This window comes from Giraffa tippelskirchi, chromosome 12 (assembly GCF_054371585.1).
Source record: "Giraffa tippelskirchi isolate mGirTip1 chromosome 12, T2T-mGirTip1v1.2.pri, whole genome shotgun sequence".
Classification (NCBI taxonomy): domain Eukaryota; kingdom Metazoa; phylum Chordata; class Mammalia; order Artiodactyla; family Giraffidae; genus Giraffa; species Giraffa tippelskirchi.
The window spans coordinates 2,075,980-2,102,438 of NC_137286.1; the positions used below are offsets into that span (position 1 = coordinate 2,075,980).

The 26,459-nt window shown below is 48.4% G+C and overlaps 1 protein-coding gene across 28 annotated transcripts in view; it reads right to left on the reverse strand.

Annotated features, from left to right (window-relative positions):
• The window catches only part of KLC1 (kinesin light chain 1), a 70,206-nt gene that overhangs the window by 23,716 nt on the left and 20,031 nt on the right, over nt 1-26,459 (reverse strand). For 17 of the 28 annotated variants that reach the window (XR_014070886.1, XR_014070887.1, XR_014070881.1 and 14 more), the window contains exons 2-12: nt 23,556-23,817; nt 21,681-21,911; nt 18,229-18,307; nt 17,635-17,860; nt 14,110-14,197; nt 13,408-13,509; nt 11,088-11,261; nt 10,844-10,943; nt 4,811-4,860; nt 4,207-4,274; nt 2,542-2,650 (exon numbers count right to left, since the gene is read on the reverse strand). Coding sequence is in view for 18 of the 28 variants with exons in the window: in XM_081548594.1 (XP_081404720.1) it covers nt 2,542-2,650; nt 4,207-4,274; nt 4,811-4,860; nt 10,844-10,943; nt 11,088-11,261; nt 13,408-13,509; nt 14,110-14,197; nt 17,635-17,860; nt 18,229-18,307; nt 21,681-21,911; nt 23,556-23,816 (1,488 nt within the window). In the remaining 10 variants the exon portion in view is untranslated. The remainder of the gene's footprint in view (nt 1-2,541; nt 2,651-4,206; nt 4,275-4,810; nt 4,861-10,843; nt 10,944-11,087; nt 11,262-13,407; nt 13,510-14,109; nt 14,198-17,634; nt 17,861-18,228; nt 18,308-21,680; nt 21,912-23,555; nt 23,818-26,459) is intronic. The other 11 variants (XR_014070888.1, XR_014070885.1, XM_081548588.1 and 8 more) reach the window with 4 other exon arrangements.

Consider the following 26,459-nt stretch of genomic DNA (forward strand, 5'->3'; position numbering starts at 1 on the left):
ACGGATGGACGGGGGAGAGACGCTCACGACTCAATCTAGCTGGTGAGACCGGGACAAGGTCTCTTCTCCAGGTCTGGGAAGTTTCGTCGTGAGACGCTGGGGAAATGCCCAGTTTCTAACACTTTAACACCAAGTGCTTGGTGTTTCACACCTCCAAAATAAGTACAGGTTGAAAACTCACAGATTACATTGTTCTGAGTACAACATTTTAAGAAATTAACCCCTGGCTTACAAAAGGCATTTTCAGGGCAAACTCTCCTGCTCCTGAGAGAGACGGGAAGCAGAAGCCTCGCACCTTCCTCTCAGGATCACCCGCGCACACCTGAGTGCGGGTCCCTGCATCAGCGCCCGGCAGCGAGCTTCCCATGTGCGCTCCAGAGCCACCTGATGCCCAGGTACAGCCCGTCTGACGTTCTAGGTGGAACTTCAACCCAGACGGCTCAGGCAAACACCGTCCCTTCGCTGACCCTCACAGTTTCCTCCTCAAGGGGCACAACCCCAAACAGACCACACACTGCTGTGACTTCCACGGTGAAGTGGACCATGGCCCTCCTGTCAGGAAAGGCCGTTCTCAGCAAAGCACCGGCAACCCTTTCTTCAAACGCCTACAGCTCAGCTCCGGACTTAAGACGCTGCTGGCTGGTAACATTACGCAGTGCTGGTTCACAGCAAGGCCCGACGACAAAGGGGCATCACAGACCGAGAGCCAGAAGCCCATGCCGCGCATACCCAGGGCACGTGCTCAGAGTCCCCTTCCCCAGAACAGCAGCCCCTCAGTCGGAGACTCAGGAAGGGTGACAGGAAGGGGCTCCCGCGGGGCACAGGCAGGGAGAGGACCATGGACAGCCCCTCTGCCGGGCCTTCTCTAATCCCTCTGCACAGAATCTCGATGGGTAACTTTCACCCCAGCCCCAAAGTCGCCATAAACTGCATGATAGCCTACACATACACCATTCTGGGGAAAAAACCACATCAGCCCCTCCAGTCCTAAAAACAGAAACCAAAACCTGCGATCTTTATACACGTACACATTTATAGTAACATATTAACCTCTTAACTCTGGTAATTAAAGGGCACAAAACAAGCCTTTTCCTTGTACGTTCTTTACAAACCGTGTTTCAGCATAACTAAAACACCTCAGATGATGAAGCAAAGTGCTTCAGTAGTCCTTTCTATTTCCAAATAACATTCCATCGCATGGATATACCACATGGTGTATCCATTCATCCATCGATGAACGTGTGGCTGTCTGGACGTTCAGCCTACTGAAACCAAAGCTGTCATGAATGTATTCACTCACAGAGGCCATACCTGCCTATTCATCTACTGGCCAAAATGGATCTGTCATCCCAAATCAACACTCAGTGCTTCCACGGGGATTCAGACACACACAGAGTGGAGGGAAATTCAAGTCAGTTGACATGCACATCCCCTAAGACAGAACAAGATGACACTGCTTTCCTGCTTCATCTCACGCTGTAGACAGGGTCCTTCCCCCGGTCGGAGTTACTCAGAACCGTGGTGTCCGCATTCTGGCCAGTGGCCCCTCGAGTGGCGCTCAAGTGTCCTCTGGAGCCCTGCGCTTACGCGAGAAGGCTGGGACGTGCCTTATGGAGACACCGAGCTCCCGTCAGGCAGGAGTCAGTGCTGCCAGTCATGACATCAACAACATACACTAAAGAAGGTGTCTCTGACTGAAGCACAGCGTAGACAAGGCTGTGTGTCAATCTGGTGACTAAGAGTGACCAGAGACTTGCAGGAACGTGACTGTGCCTCCCAGGAACAGGGGTTCAGTACTCACTGGCTCAGAGCATCTTCACAGAACACAGTGCGGAGAAAGGAGGACCAGCGGCATCTGCCCCAGCAACCGGCTGCCCTCTCTCGGGCAGGCGCCAGGAGCGGGCGTGCAGGGTCAGACAGGAGCTCCAGGCCTCACTCCCGGAGGACCCTCCCAACTGTCCTCTCCGGCAGCTGGGCCCTCCACGTCCCCACCAGCCGTGCGCAGGGCTGCAGTCCCTATACCTCCTCCTCAACACTTGCTATTTCTGTTGTGTTTTTCCTTCTAGCCGTCCTAGAGGGTGCGAAGTGGTGCCTCACTGCAGTTCGCCTGTGCATCCCCTGATGACTAACGACCTGGAGTGTCCTTCCATGTGCTGCTGGCAACTCTGCAGCATCTTCAGAGACATGTAGACTTAGGGCCTGAGTTCATCTTTTCATGAGCTGGTCCTTTTGATCTTATACATTCTGGAAGTTAGACCGCGTCAGAGATGTGGTCTGCAAACCCATTCACCCCCTCTGTGGGTGCCTTTCTGTTTTCTTGACCGTGTCCCCGAGGGCACAGATGTTCCTGACTCTGGCGGTTCTGACTGACTTCTGCTTCTGCAGCTTGTGCCTGTGGCGTCATATTCACGTCACTTGGGCAACCCAACTGTATTTGTACAAACCAAAACAGTAAATGTTTTCTATCTCTAAAGCAGTGTTTCAACAAGCCTCATAGAACAGAATCAGACGCAAAGCTGCAAGCAGAGGCTGCTGACTGACCTGTTTACGAGACCTCATGGCTGCCTCTTCCAGGGTTTCTGCAGCTTCAAATTTGCCTTGACGTCTGTAAAGTGCCCCAAGGTTTTTTAAAGTAGTTGTGACAGTTGGACTGTAAGAAAGCATATAATACACAAAATGATTCAATGTAAGTTTCAGAGTAGCCACTATCAACAGCACATAATCTAAAGGACAAACATACTGACTAAGATTAAATTTCTACGGGACATTTTAGCTGTAAAATTCTAAAAAGCTCTTCTAACTCAAGCATCCCCTGCCTACAGCACTGAGCCCTGCGGCTGGTGGGACAAACCCTGGTGCTCTTTCCGCTCACACAGCCTACTCAGCAGTCTCAACAGGAAGGTCTGTACTGGGTCTGTCCAGTGACCATCAGGCTTCCCCTGGAAGCAGAGCTGACTGCCAGGCAGTACAGAGGACACACATTCTAACACTGCTATCCACCTTCTCTTTTCCCTCTGCAAGGAGAGGGGAAACAGAGCGAATCCAAAACTCATCACCAGTGGGACCTGAGTCAGAGAATGACGGCTGTGTGTGCAAAAGAAGACCAAGCAGTGTGGACACAGATGGTGTGTTTCTGTGCTGCTGACAGAGCAGTCTCATTAACAAATGAGAAATAAATCTAGCTCATTTTACTACAGATACACTCCAGGAGACTGTTCTCTTACTGATGACAGGAGCTTTAGAAATAAGCTGGGAACTCCCTGGTGGTCCAGTCAGTGGCTAGGACTCTGCACTCCCAATGCACGGGGTCTGGGTTTGATCCTAGGTCAGGGAACTAGATCTCACATGCTGCATTGCAACTAGGTTGGAGGGCTACAACTTGAGAATCTGTGTGCTGCAAAAAAAGACACTGCAGGATACGAAAAAGATTCCATGTGTGCTGCAACTAAGACCCAATGCAGCAAAAAAAGATACAATAAATAGTTTTAAATAAATAAATAAAGCAGCTATACTCCATGTTTTGAGACAGTTTACACAGTACTGGGAGAAAGCATGAGAAATTCAGAAATTATGGTAAAGTGCTATGGGGAGTCAGAGGAGGGATATTTATTCCAAACTAGGGGCTCAGAATAAAAGAGTTTTCCTGAAATAGTAATATAAGACTAGTAAACTGAGTCTTAGACGATAAGTGAAAGTTAAAGCAGGAAAAGACTACAGACAAGAAAAGTGTTCCAGTCAGAAGAGGAAATGGCACTGGGCCAGGCTGGCGGGCTGCTGGTGGAGGAGCCACATTGCCCTCTGCAGACAGGAGGCCCTGAGGCTGCGGGAGATGGGGTGTGCGCCTGGACACACCTGCAAAGTGCTGGCTTCGCAGGGCTGCCGGCCTGTTCCTGCGAGTCTGCCCTGTGGCCTTAAAGGCTGTGTCTCCGCTTAGCCATCTCTTCTGCAACCTGGGAGCCAGCCTTAGACACAGCGTTAAGGAACAGGGCCCATGTTTTTGCCCATGGGATCATGTTAAGGTGGGTTTTGTATATGTAAATTATCTCACTTACAAAGTTATGGAGTTTTATTGGAATCTGGGGAAAATAGGGCCTGTGCAGCCACACCACCCTGAGGAACTTCACACATAAGGTGGTTTACAGGCTGCCCTTGAAGCATTAGTGCCTCCCACAGCTGAGTGTCTGTTTCCCAGGAAGGCAGACTCACCTGTCAACTTTGCAGGCCTTGTACCAGCCACCGTACTCTCCAAAAGACGTCCCATCCTTCTGCTTTCCCTAAATTGCAACAAAGAATTTCAAGTAGATAATTATCAAGCAATATACTCAGTTTAATCAGTTTAATATAATCAGTATGGATGTGAGAGTTGGACTATAAAGAAAGCTGAGCACCGAAGAATTGATGCTTTTGAACTGTGGTGTTGGAGAAAACTCTTGAGAGTCCCTTGGACGGCAAGGAGATCCAACCAGTCCATCCTAAAGGAGATCAGTCCTGGGTGTTCATTGGAAGGACTGATGTTGAAGCTGAAACTCCAATAATTTGGCCACCTGATGCGAAGAGCTGACTCATTGAAAAAGACCCTGAGGCTGGCAAAGATTGAGGGCAGGAGGAGAAGGGGACGACAGAGGATGAGATGGCTGGATGGCATCACCGACTCGATGGACATGGGTTTGGGTAAACTCCAGGAGTTGGTGATGGACAGGGAGGCCTGGCGTGCTGCGGTTCATGGGGTCGCAAAGAGTTGGACATGACTGAGTGACTGAACTGAACTGATACTCAGTTTAGAAAACTTTACAAAATACTGTGTTCTTACTTTGCATTCTTCTCTCTCCTCAGCATGCATCCAAATGGGTTTATTTTCATCTAGGGAAGAAAAAACAACATGCTATGAATTGAGGCATAACAGGGTCCACTATGTAGAAGTTGTCAAGTTCCAGCGTTTGCCAAGGTTTCTGTTTTGTTTTCCATATGATCCTTCTCAGATATTACTTTTCACAACAAGGACAGACTAGGCGTCACACTGGAGAATAAGGACTCTGACGGCAGAACCAGACCCAAGAAACAAGGAGGAAATGACCAACGCGCCATTCTGTGAACAGAAGACACGGAATCAAAGATGCCTAACTAGACAGGGAGGCAACTGTCAAAAACACGGACAAATGCTCAAGTCCTTATAAGGAAACTTTTTGTTGTTGTTTCACTGACTTGCTTCTCCAAACATTTACTGAACGCCTACTATTTTCTGACAGCTGGGGATTCACAGATAAAAAAGAAATGACTTCAGTTCTCCAGCACCTAACTGTGAGGTGTGAGAGTGATACTGTCTACTGTGGGCTATTTGATGGTGTGTGTTTTGTTTTCTAGCCTCTTTCCAAGCAGGGCCAAAACTGTGCTCCTAGCGAGATGCAGAAGCTATTAGACTTCCCTCAACACAAGCCAAGCTGAATGTCTACGGCAATCCTGATCCTAGTGCATCTGGGGTTTTACAGCTCCTCTGCATAGGCTCCCAGGGCCCAGAGTCTTTAGCAGAGAGAAGGTATGTTTCTTTGCAGGCCAGTCTCCCAGCGGAGCTTAGGTAAAAAACCCTATAAGGAAACTTTCAATGCTACAATCTTCACATAACACTTGGGACCATTTAGAATTTGAGGAACCCAACATTAAACAAAGCCCAAGTAGTAAGATGTTGAGAGAAAAAGTGAAAAAACTATAAATCAACATTCCTTTAAATTTTTATTAACTTTTGAGAATGCTGACACATACCATTCATCCAAAACTTCCAAACAACTAATGTACCCACAACACGGCAGGCAAGCAGTCTTACAAGTTAAGGTTATGACATGAAAAATGCTTAAGCTACTAGCATAAAGGAAAACATTCAGTAGATGTGATTATATGTAAAGTGTTGTTTCAACTATACAAATCAATAAGAAAAAAAGGAAGGAGAGACACTAAAAACACTGAAAGACATATCTGGGTAATGAAATGACAGTGATTCTCCTGTTCCCATCTCTGCACTTATTTTTGAGGTTTCCCGCAATGAGGACATATTTCAGGCTTCGGAGAACAAGACCTGTGTCCCACCCAATCCAACCATTCATAACTTCCCGATCTGGGAGAAGCACTTAGCCTACAGGGTCCTCGCTCCTAAAATGGAGTAAGGTGTGACCCACTTCACAGAACTTCTGAGAAAAGTAACATTACAAATTTGAACTTTTTTTTTTTAATTGAAAGACTAGTGTACATGATTAACTATTAATATGCTTATTTGGCATCTCATAGGAGAAGAGTAAAACTAGTTTTAAACACTGGTTTTAAAAGAGTGAATACTTGCACAGAAAAGGAAACCATAAACAAAATTAAAAGACAATCTATAGAAAGGAAGAAAATATTTGCAAAGGATGCAACTGACAAGGGATTAATCTCCAAAATAAACAAACAGCTCTCACAATTCAGCAACACAAAAAAGAACAAACAACCCAATCAAAAAATGGGCAGAAGACCTAAATAGACATTTCTCCAAAGATGACATACAGATAAACAACAGGCACATGAGAAGATGCTCAACATCACTAATTATTAGAGATATGCAAATCAAAACTATAATGAGGTACCATCTCACACCTGTCAGAATGGCCATCATTAAAGTTTACAAACAATAAATGTTGGAGAGGGTGAGGAGAAAAAGGAACCCTCCTACACTGTTGGTGTGAATATAAGTTGGTGCAGCCACTACAGAAAACAGTATGGAGGTTTCTTAGAAAACTAAAAACAGAGTTACCATATGATCGTGCAATTCAACTCCGTGGCATATACCCAGAGAAAACTCTATTTCAAAAAGATACACGCACCCCTGTGGTCGGAGCGGCACTTTTTACAGGACCGAAGACCTGGAGACAAATGAATGGGTAACATACATACAATGGAATACTAATCGGTCATTGAAAAAAAAAATGAAATGATGCTATTTGCAGCAACATGGATGCAACTAGAGCTGATCATACTAAGTGAAGTCAGAAAGACAAGGACAAATACTATATAATACCACTTATATGTAGAATCTAAATTATACACAAATGAACCTATCTATGAAATAGAAACAAGACTCACAAAACAGACTGGTAGCTGCTGACGGGCTGGGGGAAAGTGGAGAGGGAGGCCAGGGTCAGCAGGTGTAAATGATCATATAGACAATGGATAAACTACAAGGCCCTACTGAACAGCCCAGAGACATTAAGTATCTTAAGATAAACCATAATGGAAAAGATACTTTAAGAAGAATGTATATATATTCATAACTGAATCATTTTGTTGTAAAGCAGTAATTAACATTTTAAATCTATACTTCAATTAAAAAAATAAAGCAAAAAAAAAAAAGAACAGTGAGACTATCCAAAGAAATTCTGAAAAGGAAGATTAATCAGAGAACCCTTGACACATCACATATTCTACCTTCACCCCCTCCCACACCTGCCTCACTTCAAACCACGACAGCCAAGAAGATGTATAACTGGTACAAGAATCAGTATCTGCATCAGTGGAAAGAACAGTTCAACACAAAAACCACCCCCACCATTAAAAGCAGCAATAAAACCCCTGACTTGATAAAGAATTTAGAATATGACCAATATGACCTTAATAGATGGATTATTCAGTCGGGGTGCTGGCACAAAAACTGTTTAAATATTTGAAAAAACCATCCCAAGAAGAAGAAATGCAAAAAGGCAAAATGGATGTCTGAGAAGGTCTTACAAATAGCTGAGAAAAGAAGAGAAGCAAAAAGCAAAGGAGAAAAGGAAAGATACACCTATTTGAATGCAGCGTTCCAAAGAATAGCAAGGAGAGGTAAGAAAGCTTTCCTAAGTGAACAACGCAAAGAAATAGAAGAAAATAGCAGGATGGGAAAGACTAGAGATCTCTTCAAGAAAATCAGAGCTACCAAGGAAACATTTCATGCAAAGATGGGCACAATAAAGGACAGAAATGGAATAGACCTAACAGAAGCTATTACGAAGAAGTGGCAAGAATACACAGACGAACTATACAAAAAAGGTCTTAATGACCCAGATAACCATGATGATGTGACCACTCACCTAGAGCCAGACATCCTGGAATGCGAAGTCAAGTGGGCCTTAGGAAGCATCACTACAAACAAAGCTAGTGGAGGTGATAGAATTCCAGCTGAGCTATTTCAAATCCTAAAAGATGATGCTGTTATCATCACAAGGAGACCAAAGTGCTGCACTCAATATGCCAGCAAATTTGGAAAACTCAGCAGTGGCCACAGGACGGGAAAAGATCAGTTTTCATTCCAAACCCAAAGAAAGGAAATGCCAAAGAATGCTCAACCTACAGCACAACTGTACTCATCTCACACGCTAGCAAAGTAATGCTCAAAATTCTCCAAGCCAGGTTTCAACAGTACATGAACCGTGAACTTCCATATGTTCAAGCTGGATTTAGAAAGGCAGAGGAACCAGAGATCAAATTGCCAACAGCCACTGGATCACTGAAAAAGCAAGAGAGATCCAGAAAAACATCTATTTCTGCTTCATTGACTATGCTAAAGCCTTTGACTGTGTGGATCACAATAAACTGTGGAATATTCTTAAAGCAATGGGAATACCAGACCATCTGACCCGCCTCCTGAGAAATCTGCATGCAGGTCAAGAAGCAACAGTTAGAACCGGACATGGAACAACACACTGGTTCCAAATTGGGAAAGGAGCACGTCAAGGCTGTATATTGTCACCCTGCTTATTTAACTGATACGCAGAGTACATCATGCAAAATGCCTGGCTGAATGAAGCACAAGCTGGAATCAAGATTTCCGGGAGAAATATCAATAACTCAGATATGCAGATGAAACCACTCTTATGGCAGAAAGCGAAGAGGAACTAAAGAGCCTCTTGATGAAAGTGAAAGAGGAGAAGGAAAAACTCAACATTCAAAAACCTTAGATCATGGAATCTAGTCCCATCACTTCATGGCAAATAGATGGGGAAACAATGGAAACAGTAACAGACTTTATTTTCCTGGCCTCGAAAAATCACTGTGGATGGTGACTGCAGCCACGAAATTAAGACACTTGCTCCTTGAGAGAAAAGCTATGACCAACCTAGATAGCATATTAAAAAGCAGAGATATTACTTTGCCAACAAAGGTCCATCTAGTCAAAGCTATGGTTTTCCAGTAGTCGTGTACGGATGTGAGGGACGGACCATAAAGGAAGCTGAGTGCGGAAGAACTGATGCTTCTGATCTGTGATGTTGGAGAAGACGCTTCAGAGCCCCCTGGACTGCAGGGAGATCCAACCAGTCCATCCTAAAGGAGACCAGTCCTGAGTGTTCATTGGAAGGACTGATGCTGAAGCTCCCACACTGTGGCCACCTCATGTGAAGAACTGACTCATTGGAAAAGACCCTGATGCTGGGAAAGACTGAAGGAAAGAGCTGAAGGAGACAACAGAGGATGAGATGGTTGGATGGCATCACTGACTCAATGGGCGTGAGTTTGAACAAGTTCGGGACTTGGTGATGGACAGGGAGGCCTGGCGTGCTGCAGTCCATGGGGTCACCAACAGTCAGACACAGCTGAGAGTCTGAATTGAACCAACACTGTTGTTTACTGAAGCTTTAGCTATATGTACTAACCTAATCCTATTGTAGACAAGAATCCACCTCAGTTAGGCGAAATGGATTTCCTGACAACAAACAGGGTCATGCATTTCAATGCTGCACCACAGTAAAGAAGGCCTGTGACCTGAGAAACACGCCCCAACAGCCCATCAGGGCACACCTGCACCTTTCTGTCCTATGTTCTAACATTTGTGTGGAGGATAAATCCAAGTACAAAAAAACCACTTCAAACTAGAACCCAATTAACTGGGCTCCATGCTACTATTTTTAGTAGAGAAAAATTAGCAAATCACAAGGAAAGTTAGCAAATCACTTCCCTGAGTAAAACTTATTTGAAGCAGCATTAAGTTGATGACCTGGAATCACCCCAAACCCAGCAAGGCTTCTGCAGTGAGAGGACACGAAAGCTCCTTGTGGACCATGAAGTCCAGGGAGGTGAGCTGTGATCCAGTAAGAGCCCAAGGCAGACAGAGTCTGATTCCAGAATGACAAGCCTGAGGCATTACCGTCTTCTGATAGTTAAATACACTTACTGCTCCACTTGCTGAGAGAGACTAACTAATACACTTCTCAAAGGTTTTCAAAAGTGCTTTCCAGAAATTCTCCATAAAAGGAAGTATTTATTAACCATAACCTCTTTTCCCCACGAATCCTAAGGTTTCCAACACACTGGTAACAACTGTCCACATTCTCAAACCCTCTTGTCATGGCCACTGAAGGGGGAAAGATGCCTCACGTAACATACAGATACTGTTTTACCGAGCAGTTAAAGTCTGACAAAATATTTATTCCAAAACTGTGTATTAAGCACCTACAATACTTTAAGGACTATAAAGGAGATAGGCCTCGGCTCCTTATGGCCGTCAAACAATCCAGCAGGACTGGGATGGGTGGAGAATCTGCATTTCTGACAGGTCCCAGGTGGTGCTGAAGCTGCTGGGTTCCTGCTGGCACTCTTGAGAGCCACTCGGCCACAGAACAATTCAAGAAAGCAGTTAAGGACTCCAGGAAGGCTCTCTGGAGTTACTGCATCCAGGCTGTACCTAAAGCAAGCGCAGACTCTGGGGGAGGGCAACCTGGAAACACATGAGGCAGGTGGGCCATCACCCTGCCTGTGATGACCTGGCTATCACCGAGTTTTAAGCTGGAAATCCCTATGTTTAACGCACCCTACAGCTGCATCTGCTTAGAAACAAAAGTGCATCTCTTACCATCCACTGAACCAAACTCCCTTTCATGTGCGCGAGTGAGGATCTCTTTGTACAGGGTTTCTGCTTGCTTGAATTTTCCTTGCTTCAGGTAGCAGGAAGCCTTAAAATAAAACAAAGTACTTACTACTCTTCATACATCAGGGAACCACACATTCTCATCTCCAGGTTAAACTAAGAAACAGCAGTGAAGTTTAAGAAAGAAAGGAATCGGACTATCTACAGAGCTGACCTTCTGTCAACATACCAGGTTATTTTTTGTTTTGGCCACATTGGGGTCATCAGGCCCCAGTTTTGTCTGGTAGATCTCGAGGGCTCTCTGATAATAATATTCCACTTCTTCGTACTTGCCCTGGTTCTGGCACAGTAGGGCCAAGTTATTTAACTGCTTGGCAACATCTGGGTGATCCTTTCCCAAAACCTAGGAAAAAATAGCATTAGAAACACTTGTTATCTGTTTCACAGGGTACGATCCAACCCACTCCCTACCATGAGAAGGCTCTTCCTAAACATCAAGAGGACTATGCCTTGCTTCCAGGCTTATGATACTTAAACAGCCACCCATGCAGTAAAAAAATCATCAGCATTTGCTGAGTCTTCTTCTTGAGGGAGGGAGGAAAGTGTGCTGATTTCCTTCCCAAGCTTTGGAGTCCTGAATCCTTATAATAATCCTACACGGTAGGTACTATTATGGACATGCTGAAGGTGAAGAAACTGGATTTTATAAAGGCTGTCTAATATGGCTGCCAAGTCCTCAACATGCCCACACTCACACCCAGCCCGTTCTGACTCTAACGGCATTACACTCGTTCCTGTGACGAACAGCCTCAAAGGGAACTTCCAACTCCTCAACTAACATCCTACGCGTACCCTCTTTAAAACCAGATTCTGTAATCACAAACCAGGTCCCTCAGACTTCAGACTTCACCGCAGGGCTCTTCAAACTCGCATGTGCTGCCCAGACACACGGCACTCTGCTCCCAGCCCACCAGCTCCCCACTCCCACCAGCGATTCCTCTTTCAGGTCTCAGGTCCCCTCCGGAGGGGCCTCCTTCTATCCAATTTGGGAGCCATGAGTCTGTCCCCACCCAGTTAAGTCATAAGCACATCACTTGGGTTTTTTTCTCTTTGCTACTATCACTACTCAAAATTGTCTTATTTACCAATTTAGTTCTTTATCACCTGACTCTCCCCTATTAAAATGCAAGCCTCAGAGTGCTTTGTCTCAGTGTCTAGATGTAATGTTATCTCAGCACCTAGAAAGGTGCTGGCACACAGGTGGATGAATCAACACTGAACTTCCTCCTCAGGACCTGAACAAGCCTTCGGTCTCGCCCTGTGCCCTCACCTGTGCGGCCCCGAGGCAGCCGCCTCTCCCTTCCTCTGCACTGCCCTCTTCTCCCTGGCTGGGAGCTCTAGGACTCGGCTCCAGACCGACTGATGGCGGGAGGCCACGTCAGCACAGCCCCAGCCCTGGACCCGAAGAAGCCACTGCTGTGCGCTCTCCCTGAGCTCTCAGCCACAAGCCAACGTCTGCCTGGTGGACCGTGCTCCCAGGGAAGAGGCCGTGGCTAATTTGAAATCATCAACTCTAACCAAGTGAGGGTCCCCAAGTCCTCAATAAATGTTTGCCAGGTGAGCGAATGACAGCAAATAAACACACAAAAAAACCGAATAGACCATCATCTAGAGTTCATAATCCACAACATGATACATTTGTGATTCTCCCTGATTTTAACCCCAGCCCACTCAAAACCTGAGTGGATAAATAAAAAATAAAATAAAAATCATCTTATTTCTTAATAAATAGCATGCAAATGACAGCATGGACAAAACTTTACCTGTATAATTTGATAATGAGCTTCTTTTCATTTTCCCTTTCCCAAGTCCTTGCCATTATGACTCGAAATTAAATGATTAATCTCTCAATGATAAATAACATTTGATAATATGATAACATTTGATGATAATGACACACACAAATTAAATTATCATGGCGCAGACCTGCCCAGTGTCTGCAACATTTGAATACACAGTTATATGGAGTATTGTGAAAATTAACAAGATCCATTCTTAAAATACCTAATTACTATAAACTGTACTGATAGTAAACATCCATGACGTTGACTTAATCTATAGTTCTGAGTTATTTTTTAGTTCTCAAAAGAAAAGCTATTGCATTAAGTTTCATAAGCATATTTAGTGACCGTTTAATTTTCACGTTTTTCTTCTTGACAGGCACGTGGCCCACTGTAAATGAAATGCCCCACGCCTGGCACTCACAGGCCTCAGAAATCCCTTCTTCAGCCAAGTCACTTCTAGGCCACTCTAGGCCTCAGGCTGGGAAGGCCTAGAACTCAAGGCTCCACCCTCTGCACCCCGACTCCCCCGAGACTCCCAGGCAGGGCCCGTCGGCTGCATCTCAGACTGCACACCGGACTGAAGGGCTTATTTTTGGTACATAGCCAGTGAGGATGTATCACCATGGTCCTATCTCAAAACGCAGAGTGAATTATTTAAAAGCATGAAGCGCGGCCTTTTGGGAATGAGGACCACCCTGGGCGCACCTTTTCTCTGATCTCCAGAGCTCTCTTACACAGCGGCTCGGCTTCTTTGTACTTCCCTCTTTTGCCGTAAAGCACTGCGAGGTTGTTCAGAGTTGCTGCCACCTATCAACACAGGGAACCGGGAAGAACAGTAAACACCACGGCGGGGACGTCAGGCATCACACACACGATCCCCAGTGTGCGAGGGAAGCGCTCCAGCCGACGAAGGATGTGACTCCACTCAGAGGCGAGAGAGCAATACCACTGTCCACAGCGGGCCATAAAGTAACACCACAGACCATTACACAAATCAACATCAACACGATCTTGATTTTTTTTAAAAATTTCACTGGAAGCCACAAGGCCAACCAAAATAGATCTATATGCAAATGTGACCAGATTTTAATAAAAAGACAATACAAAATCTTTACGAAAAAATTTATAGAAGTACATGCAATTTGATTCAAGATCAAAAACACCATAGTGATCCATTTGAGGTGGGTGATCACCAACGTAAGTGCACACTGAAACCCGCCAAGTGTGAGTCACCCACACCAGAGCTCATCCCTGGCTCTGAGCGAGGAAGTCCTACCTGTGCCGTCCAGTGAAAGGGCAGCTCTTAAATCTTCCCTGTTGAGTTTAACAGTGAAATGAGTTGGGTAAAAAAAAAAACGTATTAGGGACAGTAAAATTTGAAAAGGCTGGAAGAAACAGTATACAAACCGCAGGATGATCTTTGCCCAGAGTTTTCTCACGGATGGCCAAGGCGTCGTTCAGTAGGTTAGCTGCATCTTTATATTTATTCTGGTCTCTAAATTAAAAAGCACACAATTAGATGTTAAGATGCAGTTCACTACATCTTTTTAAAATGCAATTCTGGAACTAAGGAAATAAAAGTTAAGTTTCAATTATTAAAAAAAATTAAAAGTTAGCTATTAGAACTATTAAAAACACTCCTAACGTAGGAGAGAAAAGACTCCCTCAACAAATACGCTGGCAAGGAGAGCTGGGAATCGGGCCTGCTAAGCTAGACCGCTGGGACAATACCGCCCCGTGTGCCGAGGGTCTGCACCTGCCCGCTACCCTGCACAGGTAAGTGTGGCCGTACACACAGTGCAGGCAGACAGAACGGATCCAGCTGCCAGCCGCATGGCCTGGCGTGTCACATGGCCTCCTCAACCAGCCTACTGCAAAGAAGGACGTAACTCACAGAGCCGCTCCAAGAAGCTAATGATTTGCCAAAGCAGCAGCTCGGGACGATGCACACATACACAGACACAGCTGTGCCCGCTGACACAGGGCGGGGCGAAGGGGCCTGCTGATGGTGGGGAGACAGAAGCAGCTCGGGCCCAGCCCGGCCCCCTGGGTTTAAGTGCTACCGACCGACCGACGGGGCTGCAAACCGGTCATGCACTGTGTGAAAGTGAGCACACACACTGCCCCAGCATGTGAGGACAGCCGCCCAGCAAGGCTCTGCCCACGGCCAGGGAAAGGCTGAAGCTCCTGGGTCCTCACAGCACGCTGACTCCGCCGAGTAAGTAAGGTTGTTCTTTTATATTATGTTAAACTTATATTATCATCTTATGTTATGCTATATTATTAACATCTTATATTAAACTGACTCAAACTTTCTGTGAAAGTCAGCAGGTATGAAACAGTGTTTCAAAAGCTAGCAGCCCCAGTTAAACAGAAGAGCCGCAGCCGCCTCCCAGTGTTGTGAGAGTGAACTGGGATGAAGCAGGCGCACTGAGCACTGCTGCAAAATGGTGACCTGTCAGAGAACGTCCGGGACTATCAATCAGCCAAGAGGGCGCTCACGCCAAGAGCAGGAGCCCCAGACCCCAGCTGGGACCAGTTAGGAACCTGGCCCTTCCCCAGACCCACTGAATCAGAAGCTCTGGGGTGGGGTGGGGCTCAGCACGCATTCCACAAGCCCATCCAAAAATTCAAACTCAAATGAAACCCAATGCACACCTTGCCAGCATTAAAATAAATCCCAATACACAAGTGAGCAAGATCACAGAACTTTCAAAGGCCCAAATGACTACAAACGCAGAATCACAGAACACAGATTGACACACAAAGCTGTATGCCTACGTAATGAAGGGCAGGAGAAGACCAGCCCCGCGCCGGGCTGGCGATGGTCGTGGAATGTGATCTGGCATCACCGTCCTGAGCAGCTGGGCAATCTGTATCAACAAGCGTGTAAGGTGTAGACTCTTACCGCTCAGGGATTAACACTGAAAAATATCCAAGATCTTTTGCGCAAAACTTGAGCAAAAGGTGTTCATCAGTATAATATTAATACCCTTCCCCCAAAAAGCTTCAAATTAAATGTCCCTTAATAGAAGAAAGTTGAAATACTGAGTTACGGTTCAGCTCTAGGACTCAGTACTGAATACAATATGAATATAGACACAGCTGCTGTTTTCAAACATTTTGCTGACATGAGTAAACTTTCACACTACAGTACGAAGGAAAAAGAGAGGCCACTGAATTCCTAGCACGTCTATGTGACCATGCGTTCTACGTACAACGAATCCCAGTCACGTTCTACATGCATTTTTCACCTGACTCACTGAGAATAAAGATATCTAGGATTAGCCAGAAACACTCAGTCTCTCTCTCGACAGTTCAGTCCTGTCTCTTCACTCCTCTTCACAGACCCTCGGGCTCCTGTCTGCACCCCGCTCAGGTGCCCAGCTCCAACCCCAGCAGATCCTACAGCCCCGCCCCCACCCCGCTCTGTCCTCCACTCTCCGACACTCTCTTCTGAGACCCAGACGCTGGGCACAGGCACGTTCAAGCACATCCCTGCAGCCTCATCGCCTACTGCCACCACACTCCCACTGCTCCGCCCCGTGGGAAGCAGGAATGAGTCCCCAGCACATCATCCTGCAAGGCCCCAGAAAGCACTCGCACTCCTCCACTAGGCACCCCCTAATCCTCCCAACTAGAAGCCATCTCTCCGATCCATCAACACTTCTCTGTGATTTTATTTTATTATTTAGGCCATGCTGCAAGGCTTGCAAGATCTTCGTTCCCCAACCAAGGACTGAACCTGGGCCCTGGCAGTGAGAGCGCTGAGAGCCCAACACTGGACTGCCCTGGAGCCCACGTCTGTTCCTTTGTTAACGGCCGTCTCCTTGCTTCTGTAATCACATGTGAACATAACCAGCCTATTCTCCCAACAACGTTCTAAGCTCCTTTAGAAACATTTAGGTAATGCTATCTGACTATTTCACACACATCACATTTCACAACCCCTGCAACCCTTCTGAGGCTCAGAGAAGCTAAGGGCTCCGGACAACACCTTCAGACTAGTGGCCACTTAGCAGAGATATAAAGTGAATTCTCCTGACTTCCAATTCAGTATCCTGGTTTCTCCTTGGGAACAAGTGTTATGTATTCACCTGTACAGCCTCACAGGAATCAGCCCAAAGTTTTACATACACTTGGGTCTCAAAAATGTCTGCTGAAGAGTAAACAATCAAACTAATGAAGAAACATGATGCAGCTCCCTGAAACCCAGCACGCTGGAGCAGCCACTGCAGACCATTCCTGTCCTGGGAGTGACCGCCCCTCCTCAGGCCCCCACGCACCCAGCCTGCTCCATCTCAGCTCAGTTCAACAAAGGGCTCTGGTGGACCGCCGCCCCAGGCCACGGGAAAACTACCGAACTCCAGTCAGTAAGTTTACCAAGGGCCTGAGTCAGAAAACATGCTCAAGGATGTAACTCAAGGCAGAGACGAGACAGCCTGGTCCTCAATGTCAAGGGATCAGGATTCCAGGAGGCAAGACGACAAAACTCAAACGAGGATGCCAAGCACAGGGCAGGAGCCATGAGAGAGGCGGGGCCAACAGGGGATGGGCGCGCGGAGCCCTGGAGCCGGGAAGGAGGGCTGACGGGGATCAGGGAGGTGGGGGGAAGGCAGGAGGAGTGGGGGGCTATTCTGGGTGAAGGAAGCCTGGTACACCAAGTACCGCAGGGAAAAATAACCAACAGTCTAGTGCGGCCGGAGAGAAGGAGGCTGGCCTGGGCGTCCCAGGCAGCGTCCACTCTACAGGGTGACACTCCTGCCAGAGCGTGGCTCCGTGTTCTGAACTGAACCACTGGCTGTCGTGAAGACAAATGGACGGTAAGGCTGGAGAAGTAGCTCACAGCAGTTTATAAAAACACATTCTTGGAGGAGTTTATTAAAAACGTTATCTAGGTAAAGTGAAGGGGGTAAAGTGAAGACTACTAGCCTGTACACCAAGGCCAGGATGTTCAGCATGGTGGCCACGTCAGGGTGGTCGTGGCCCGAGGTCTTCTCCAGGTCCTCCAGGGCCTGCTTGCAGAGGGGCACGGCCACCTCGTAGCGCCCCTGCGAGGCGTACTGGATCACCAGGTTGTGCAGGGTACGCAGCCGCGCGGGGATCTCGTAGCCGCCCTGCTGTGCGGCCGCTGCGGCACTGCTGTGCTGCTGCTGGACTGCGGGGAGAGGCCAGTTCAGACGTGGGGAGGCCGCACGGGGCACCGCGACCAGAGCCGCCTCCGCAGCCTGGCAGGCGGGGGTGCCGCGCGCTGAGGCTGCCTCGGCCCCAGGAGGACGCCCCCTCCCACACGCGCCGAGAACCCAGACCGCGGGGGAGCTGGCGGCGCACGCCCCTTTACCAGGGGCCGGCTGAACATGCAACTGCATCTCAGAGAAGGCGACCTGCGAGGCAGTCTGTGTAGGTTCACGCTCTTGCGAGGTGGGCTGCAAGCACGCCAGCACCCACTAATAACAGCAATTACCCTCAAGAGGAGAGGCCACCTCCCGTCCACCGGCCGCCACTCACCCACCACTCCCAACTCACTTCCTTGACCGGGGTCATCGTCATCATTTGGGAAGAGGTCATCCAAAGGTTCCTTGGTGGAATCAGCGTCTTTGTCCTCCTATGAAACCAACCCAGGACAGTATTAGTTTCACAAATATTATAAAAGCTGCACTGGATATCTTAGAAAAGACAGTTCTCTTTCCAGATCAAATCTAAGATTAGCCACAATTTGCTTTATCCATCGGTTTAGGAAAGAGCAGTGGGAAGCCTGCTGGCCTGAACTTAAAGTACCTGTGCAGGCTGGAGCCACAGACAGACCACGAAGGCACCTCTGTGCCTGAGTCGCCACCCGGGCCCCAGGAAGTGCAAAGAGCAGGGAGCGCTTTCTTATTTTATTTGGAAGCAAGTGATTAAAATGGCAAATCTCTTAGGACTGTGGACCTGGCAGGCTGGACACCCCCTCCCCACCCAGCAGCACACAGGACCCCTAAGAGCAGTGTGAGAGCCTGTGACTGCGTCCCCCAGAGACGAGCCCTCAGATAAAGACAGCGATCAGACAATGGGGTTAACAGACAGCTGTTCAATCAGGTAAGAACTCGGCATCACCCTGGCCCAGACGGACAACAGGCACCTCTGGAGGGAACACCCTGAGAGGCACACACCACTTTTCCAACGTTCCCGTCTAGGACGCAAAATCTAAATACACTCATGAGGAAACACTAGAGAAATCCAAACAGGAACAACTCGTGACGTAACTGGCCTACATTCTTCAAGAACACCAATGTTGTGAAAGACACAGACAGACTTTCTTCTCCCTGTGAAAGGAACTGTCCCAGAGGAAAGATGACTGAAGGGACATGGTCCTGAGCGGGATCCTGGGATGAGTGAGAAACGCCACCAAGGACTCTGCAGAGATCATGAGTGAAAGTGGACTCTGAGCTGCAAAGGAGAGGAGGCACGGCACCCTGTTCAGCCTCCTGAGTCTCCCTGGCCCCCCACAGGAGACCCCCTCAGGCCAGGGAGACGCACCAGCAGCGCGAGGAGGAACAGGAACAGGGCAGGAAAATTATCACGGGAGCACCCTGAAAGGGGAGGCAGGGCTGGCTCACTGCATCTCTTCTCCAAGCCAGACATGTTTCCAAAATAGAAAGTCTTCACTGTCTGAATCTGAGAGGGCAGCTTTCTGCTGCTCAGTGTCACTTCGTTTTCCAGGTGAATCAACTACTCTGTTATTCCCACAGCAGCCTACAGGAGTGTGTCTTTTAAATCAAAACATCAGTTGCTCCTGACTTAGAGATGCAAGAGAGAAGTACAGCAAGTCTAATGAAACAGGGCGCTTTGGACTAACCGTGCCCCAAATCGTGCTGAAGCCGCAACCGCCATGTGATGGCATCTGGAGACGGGGCTCTGGGAGGGAACTGGTTAGAAGCCTCACAAGGCTGAGACCCTGGTGCTGGGCCCTGAGACACCAGAGTGAGCCCCCCCGCCCCTGTGCCCCCATCCACGGTGTGAGGACACAGTAAGAGAGCAGCTGTCTGAAAGCTGGGAAGTCCTCCCCAGAAACCAGCCCTGCTGGCACCCTCATCTCTGAGTCCCCACTTCCAGACCTGTGACAAAACTCATGGTCTGTGGTATAAGCCACCTGCTGCTGCTGCTAAGTCGCTTCGGTCGTGTCCGACTCTGTGCGACCCCATAGATAGCAGCCCACCAGGCTCCACCGTCCCTGGGATTCTCCAGGCAAGAATACTGGCGTGGGTTGCCAGTTCCTTCTCCAGTGCATGAAAGGGAAAAGTGAAAGCGAAGTCGCTCAGTCATGTCCGACTCTTAGCGACCCCATGGACGGCAGCCTCTCAGGCTCCTCCGTCCATGGGACTCTCCAGGGAAGAGGACTGGAGTGGGGGGCCATTGCCTTCTCCGTAAGCCACCTAGTCCATGGCGTTTTGCGCGGCAGCCCAGGCTAAGACACACAGTAAGTGCAGGTCTGCCAGTGCAACGCACCAACTATTCTAACAGCCGGGATGCGGGCCCAGACTGGAGACTCAGATGTAGAACTCAACGGTATACAGATTACGTAGTGATCACGACTAGAACTATACAGACATTAAACAAATCTTAGCTCCACACACAGTGTGAAATCCTGGATTGGATTCTAGAGAGGGAAAGGGACACTAATGAAGGACTGGTGAAATTCAAACAAAGGCTGTAGTTTTGTTCACAGCAATGTGGCAACAGTACTTTCTCACTTTTAACACACGTACTGCTACGGACTGAAAGTCTGTCCCCCCACCCCCTCCCTCAAATTCCTATGCTGAAGCCCTAATGCTCAATGGGATGATATCTGGGGTAACGCGGATCAGAGGCAGTCCTGAGGGCGGGGCCACCATGACGGCATCAGCGCCGTGACACCAACAGGAGAAGACACACAAGCACCAAGGAGGCCGTGTGATGACTCCCCAGGAGGAAGGCCCTCACCAAGACCCCAACAAAGCTGTCCCCCTGCTCAGTCTCAGATCTCCAGCTTCCAGAAGCAGGAGAAACAAGTGTCTGCTGTCTGAGCCATGCAGCCTGCCCTTCTCTGGAGACATGGCCTGAGTTAGCTCAGACACACGCTGTGAAGACACAAGATGCAACATGAGGGAAACCAAAAGTGAAGTGGCTCCGTCGTGTCCGACTCTTCGCGACCCCACGGACTGTGGCCCACCAGGCTCCTCCATCCATGGGATTCTCCAGGCAAGAGGACTGGAGTGGGCTGCCATCTCCTTCTCCAGGGGATCTTCCCGACTCAGGGAAACTGAGTGAAGGGTATATGGAGATTCTCTTCACAGTACCATTTCAACTTTTCTGTGAATCTCAAATCATTCCAAAATAAAAAAGGTTATTTTTCTAAAAGTTAACTGAATCAGAAACAACAGTAATCGAGACTGGGATGAAAATCCAGAGAGCGCCAAGAGAAGGAGAAAAGGACCAAGACCCTGGGGAGCCCTAACATTCCAGGAACCCCAGGAGAGGCCAAGACAGACGCACAAGCGAGGGGGCAGGACCAAGCGGTGCCCGGGGGGCGGGTCTCAAAGCCGAGAGCCACCACAAACCACAGAGGCACCCCGAGCCTGGATGACAAGGGGCTGGACGGGCACTGCTGACGGCACATCCAGCCGCGGGCTGGGCAGGGAGCCGATGGCAAGCTCCAAGGGCACCCAGCAGATCTCAAGCTGGGTCAGCCCTCACCCAAGGCAATGGCTCCTCGGCATTTATTTTGTATTTACCAAGCTCTTTTACATTTTCTGACCATCGTTCAAAAAAACACATATGAGAAAAGTACTCCAAAGACAATGTATGTGACTCACCCAGGGACTCAGCCCCAGGACCCTTAATCCCTGGTCGTGTTAAACGCAGGCTCTGGAGGGGAAAGGAAAACATGTCTGGCCCCACTGAAACCGCCCGCCAGTGGGAAGGCGTGACTGTCAATCCTGCGGTCCTGTGGAACCACTCACTGATGGAGAGATGTCGTCGTCATATTTTTTCAGCTGATTCATGAATTCCAGATGCTTCTTTTCTTCCTCCAGCTGAGCCACAGACTGCTCACTCTTCTGCAGCTTCTGCTGAGTGTTGGCCAGCTCGTCCCGCAGCCACTGGTTCTCCTGGCACAGACGCCGGACCTGTGCACGCAGCTTCTGCTTCTCCGACTCCACGGCGTTCAGGTGGTTTGACAGCGCCATCATGACCTGGACCGACAGAGACGCTGATGGCACGGCGGCACTCAGCCTAACAAACGCCACCTCCCGCCTCCACAAGCGCCCTGGGGCTGCAGCTCCAGCTGACCCTCGCAGACGCATGCTCCAGAGTACACACAAGCACAGTTTGCTGTTTACTATTTCCACCCTTCAGTCACCGGCTACATGCAGGGCATGATCAAGAGTATTACACGCTCATCTCGCTCACTCTCTGCCTCTGCATCTCTGCCCACCCCACTCCCCCACCTGGTGAAGACACAGCAAGGAGGTATCCATCAGCAAACCAGCAAGAGGGCTCCCACCAGAACCCAACCGTGCTGATACCCTGACCTCGAACTTCCAGCCTCCAGAACTGTGGAAAATAAACGTCCACTGCTAAAGCCCTGACCTGATGGCATTCTGTTCTAGTAGCCGGATCTGACTGGGACAACAGCTAAATTAAACGCCTCTTCCTTCTCTCTTGAAAAAAAAAAAAAGAATATTGACATGCTCAATACATCTATAAAAAAAATTACAATTTTTTTCTATCTGAATGCACCTCTAATGGACTAGCAGTGGACAGACAGCTACTGTTCTGATGAAGCTGTGTGGTGCCAAGAGAATTTCTGAGAGACTCTTTGCCATCAGCAAACGCACATGCACAGATCCATGTGCAGAGTGGGCTGGTGATGGGGCAAGTCGTCCTCGCCACTGCAGGGCAGGGAGGGAGGCTCTGTGGCCAACAGCGAGAGCCAGGACGCCCTGATGCGCTCGCAGGGGAAGGTCCCCGTTGGGCTCTGCTGGGGGTACACTGATGGGCCTCAGGGAAGCACCAGCCTGGGGCAGAGACAAGCTCCTGGGAGGACAGGGCTGCGGAGGAAGGCTGTCTTTGGTCGGTCTGTCCTCTCTGCAGTCCGTGCACCTGCCCTGCCTTCTTCTTATCCTCCCAGGTCTAAAACCTGAACGTCTAGGATAGGGGGCTCTTTCCTCCTCCTCCTTTTAACTCCAGTATCTGCCAAACTGACAAAGGAGGTTCACACTCACAGACAGTGAGCTGCTGGCCAACATTGATTCACCCTTCTTCCTTAGGCTTAAGAACCTGGAACTTTAAGGGGAAAGGCACCATTCTCCCGTGTCCCTCACAACTAGATGTGCCCATGGAACCAATGAAATGTAAGCAGAGTGTGGGGCACAGTTCAAGGAAGCAGGGGGAGGCACGACCCTCCTGCACCCTTCACAGTCCCAGGACAGGGCCGCATGGCTGCAGCTGGACTCTGTCTTGGTTCACGAGACAGGCGGGCTGGGGTGCAGGGCATCAGGGGCAGGACCCAACAGCCGTGTAGCCCGAACCTGTCTGGGACAGCCCACCTCGGTTATGTAGTCTACACCTGACTATGACACCTGAGCCGCTGCTTTTGCTTTTTGTGCAGCCGAATCAAATCCTAACTGACACGAAGGGTTACCTCTATTTTCACTCTACTTTTTAAAACTGAGGCATGCCCAAATCAATCATCATTTGCATAGCATACATAATCCACATATAAGCTGCTTTCGATTATTCTATAAGTATCTGCCCTCTAGTTTAAACCTCATATTTCAAACAAAGTCTCCATTTTCCCAGACTGGAAAGTTCATGGTCATGTCATGAGACCATACCTGAGCCTCACTCAGGCCAAGCTCCAACATCTCCAGTGACTTTCGGATCATGTTTGATTTCTCCTCGACCAGATTACTTTCGTCATCTTTCTTCAAACACTTTAGTGTCTCCAGTAAACTCTGCAAAATGGAATTGTGCTCATTCTTCAGAGCTTCCAGCCCCTGGATTACTTGCTTCGTCTTGGAAATAATTTCATCCTGGGTGAGCTTCTCCAACTTGTCTTCCTTCATGTACACCATTGTGGACATGTTGTCATACATTCTAGAATGGAAAAAGAAACGAGACATCGCATTACAGGCTTAATTTACGTTACACCTTTAGTAAAGTACATATATGAAGACTTTTAAATCAACATTTTTACAGGTGAATAATAAGTATATTATGATTTATTTCCTTGAGGTACTGTATCTACACTGTTTCTGTTTTTCCTTTGCAGATCAAATTAATTACTTTTCTGGCTTATGTCTGATTTTTTTTTACAGAAGAAATGACAGTAATGACAAACATTAAAAGCAGCAGAACATCCAAATGGCATTTCTAAGACACATGGTCTCAGTGAACAAAATTCCCTCTGAATGTTTACCAGCTTTTTTCTCCTTAATGAAATGCAGAAGGGTCAGTAAATTCCGTCACATATTTACCAGATAAAACCTTAAGAAGGAGTCACAGCTACAAAAAGAGAAACCAGCAAAGGGACGCAGAGCAATCAGAGCAGCCAGAGGACTGCGCCTGACTGCAGCCTGGGGACGTGGGAGACACAGCTGCACGACCAGTGCCGTGAAGACTCCGGGGGACGTCCTGGTGGTCCAGGAAATAAGCGTTTGCCTGCCAACTTGGGGGACACAGCGTCCACATGCTGCAGAACAACTAAGCCCATGAGCCACAACGACTGAGCGCTCACTCTAGAGCCGGGAGCCGCAGCAAGAGCAGCTCACACCGCGACCAGAGAAAACCCACCGGCAGCAACCAAGACCCAGCACAGCCAAACGGTAAACAATTAAAAACTGCAAGACTACACAGAGAAGGGAAAGCAAAGTGGAGAAGGGCACAACATACAACGATGTCAGCAAAGCAGAGACGATGGCTAAAATGAAGCAATGGCTCTTTTTACTATCATCTCTTAGTTTTTAGCGTCTGCCTTTAAATCCTATAATTCATTTGTTTTAAGGCCATAGACAGTGACCATCAGGAAAGCCTGTTCAGGAGAATGACAGGGATGGAAGTCGGAATCCATTATGCCAGGGTGATTTCCCGCAGAGCACCTGTGACACCAGATTCTTTGTTCTCTCATTATCTTATATCCCCATGGGTGTGAGTTCCATTTAAAAGGCAGGAGGACTTTATCCCACAGCCCACTGGATGCACACTACCCAGGACAGCTCCTATACCCACAGACCATCTGGTGAATGGATGGACTGACAGACGCCGGGCAAAGGGAAGTGGTTTTTTTGCAGGATCTCAGTTCCCAACTAGGGACTGGACTCAGGCCACAACAGTGTAAGCACAGAGGCCTCACCACGGGGAACTCCCAGAGAGCAGTGTGGAAGCAGTGAATACAGACCAGGCGTTCCAGGGTTCGGGAGTGAGGCTCGAAGACACCTGCACTCTGAAGGCAAGAGCAGGGGTGGGGGAGGAGGAGAGGGAGGCGCCCCCTCACTGACACTGGGGGGACACAGACACACTGCCCTCACTTTCCAGCCCGCAACTGGCCTCAGGTTCCCTGCCTCTCCCCAGAGAGCCAAACGCCTCGCCAGCAACTGCTCTGTCATATCTGTACAGACCAAATCCTGTTGGGTTGTAAGCATGGGCAGTGTCACGCCTCTACAGGCTGTAGTGGTGGCTGAAAAGGGAAGTGGGGACAGTCTTATTTACGAAAAAGAGAAAGGGGAACAGAGTGTTTACATAAAAGTAGGAAAACCACACAAAGTAGACTTTAGTACAGGAACAAAAGCAAACAAAACGAAGGCTGGCCACTCTAAGGAGATGCCTCAATTAAGTAAATCCATTTAAAGAAACCCAACTTTAATTCTTTAAGGAACATGTAACAAAACCAGCCACAGGGCACTGCATGCTCACACTCCCGTAACAGTTTTAAGCATACACAAGAATCATGAGTCCAAATGTTGTAGAGCCATGCATATCCACGCGCACACCCCCCCCCCCAAAAAAGTCACTTAAGGCAGATTTTTTAAAAACTCTTAAAAGAAAATTAATCATACAGTCCAAACGCTCCTGGGGCCACAGTTCTCATGGTGCTGTGGGCAGCTCGAGGCCTGGCTCTGCTTGGCAAGGCCTGAACCTCCTGGGCGCTGCAGGCCCTGGTGCATGGGGGAGGGTGCAGGTGAGGCAAGAAGCACAGCGGCCCCACAGCAAACAGGCAGGACTCAGTACCACCCCCACCCAGGAGTTGGGGTATCAGGACGCCCCTGACAGATGACCCCTCCAGGTCTGCAGACACAGGCCTACAGTTCAGCGCTTTGCTGGACAGTTCTGTGGTAGACTGCTGCAGACTTCAGTTAGGAAGTGATTCCTTCTGCTATGCTGATACCACCTCCCCTTGTAACTTTTACCCACTGAGCCAACCTCTGCCCTCCACAATAAACACAAAATACCTTCACTACCTCATCCACAAGATAACGTTTCAAATACTGTGTTACAAGAACAAGACTCTCCAAATTGTCCATCTCCCCAGCTCATACCTCACGCTACTCCTCAAGCACACGCCTTTATCCTAACGGCTTCCTTACCTCCCATCGGGGTCACCATCACACGGACACAACTCTGCCCGCTGCTTCATCACAGGGGAGCACACAGTGGCACCTAGATTCAGTCTGTTCAGTATCTCTCTCATTTGCAAGCTACGCCATTATAACCGAAGGCGAGGCATATAAAAAAATAGCACT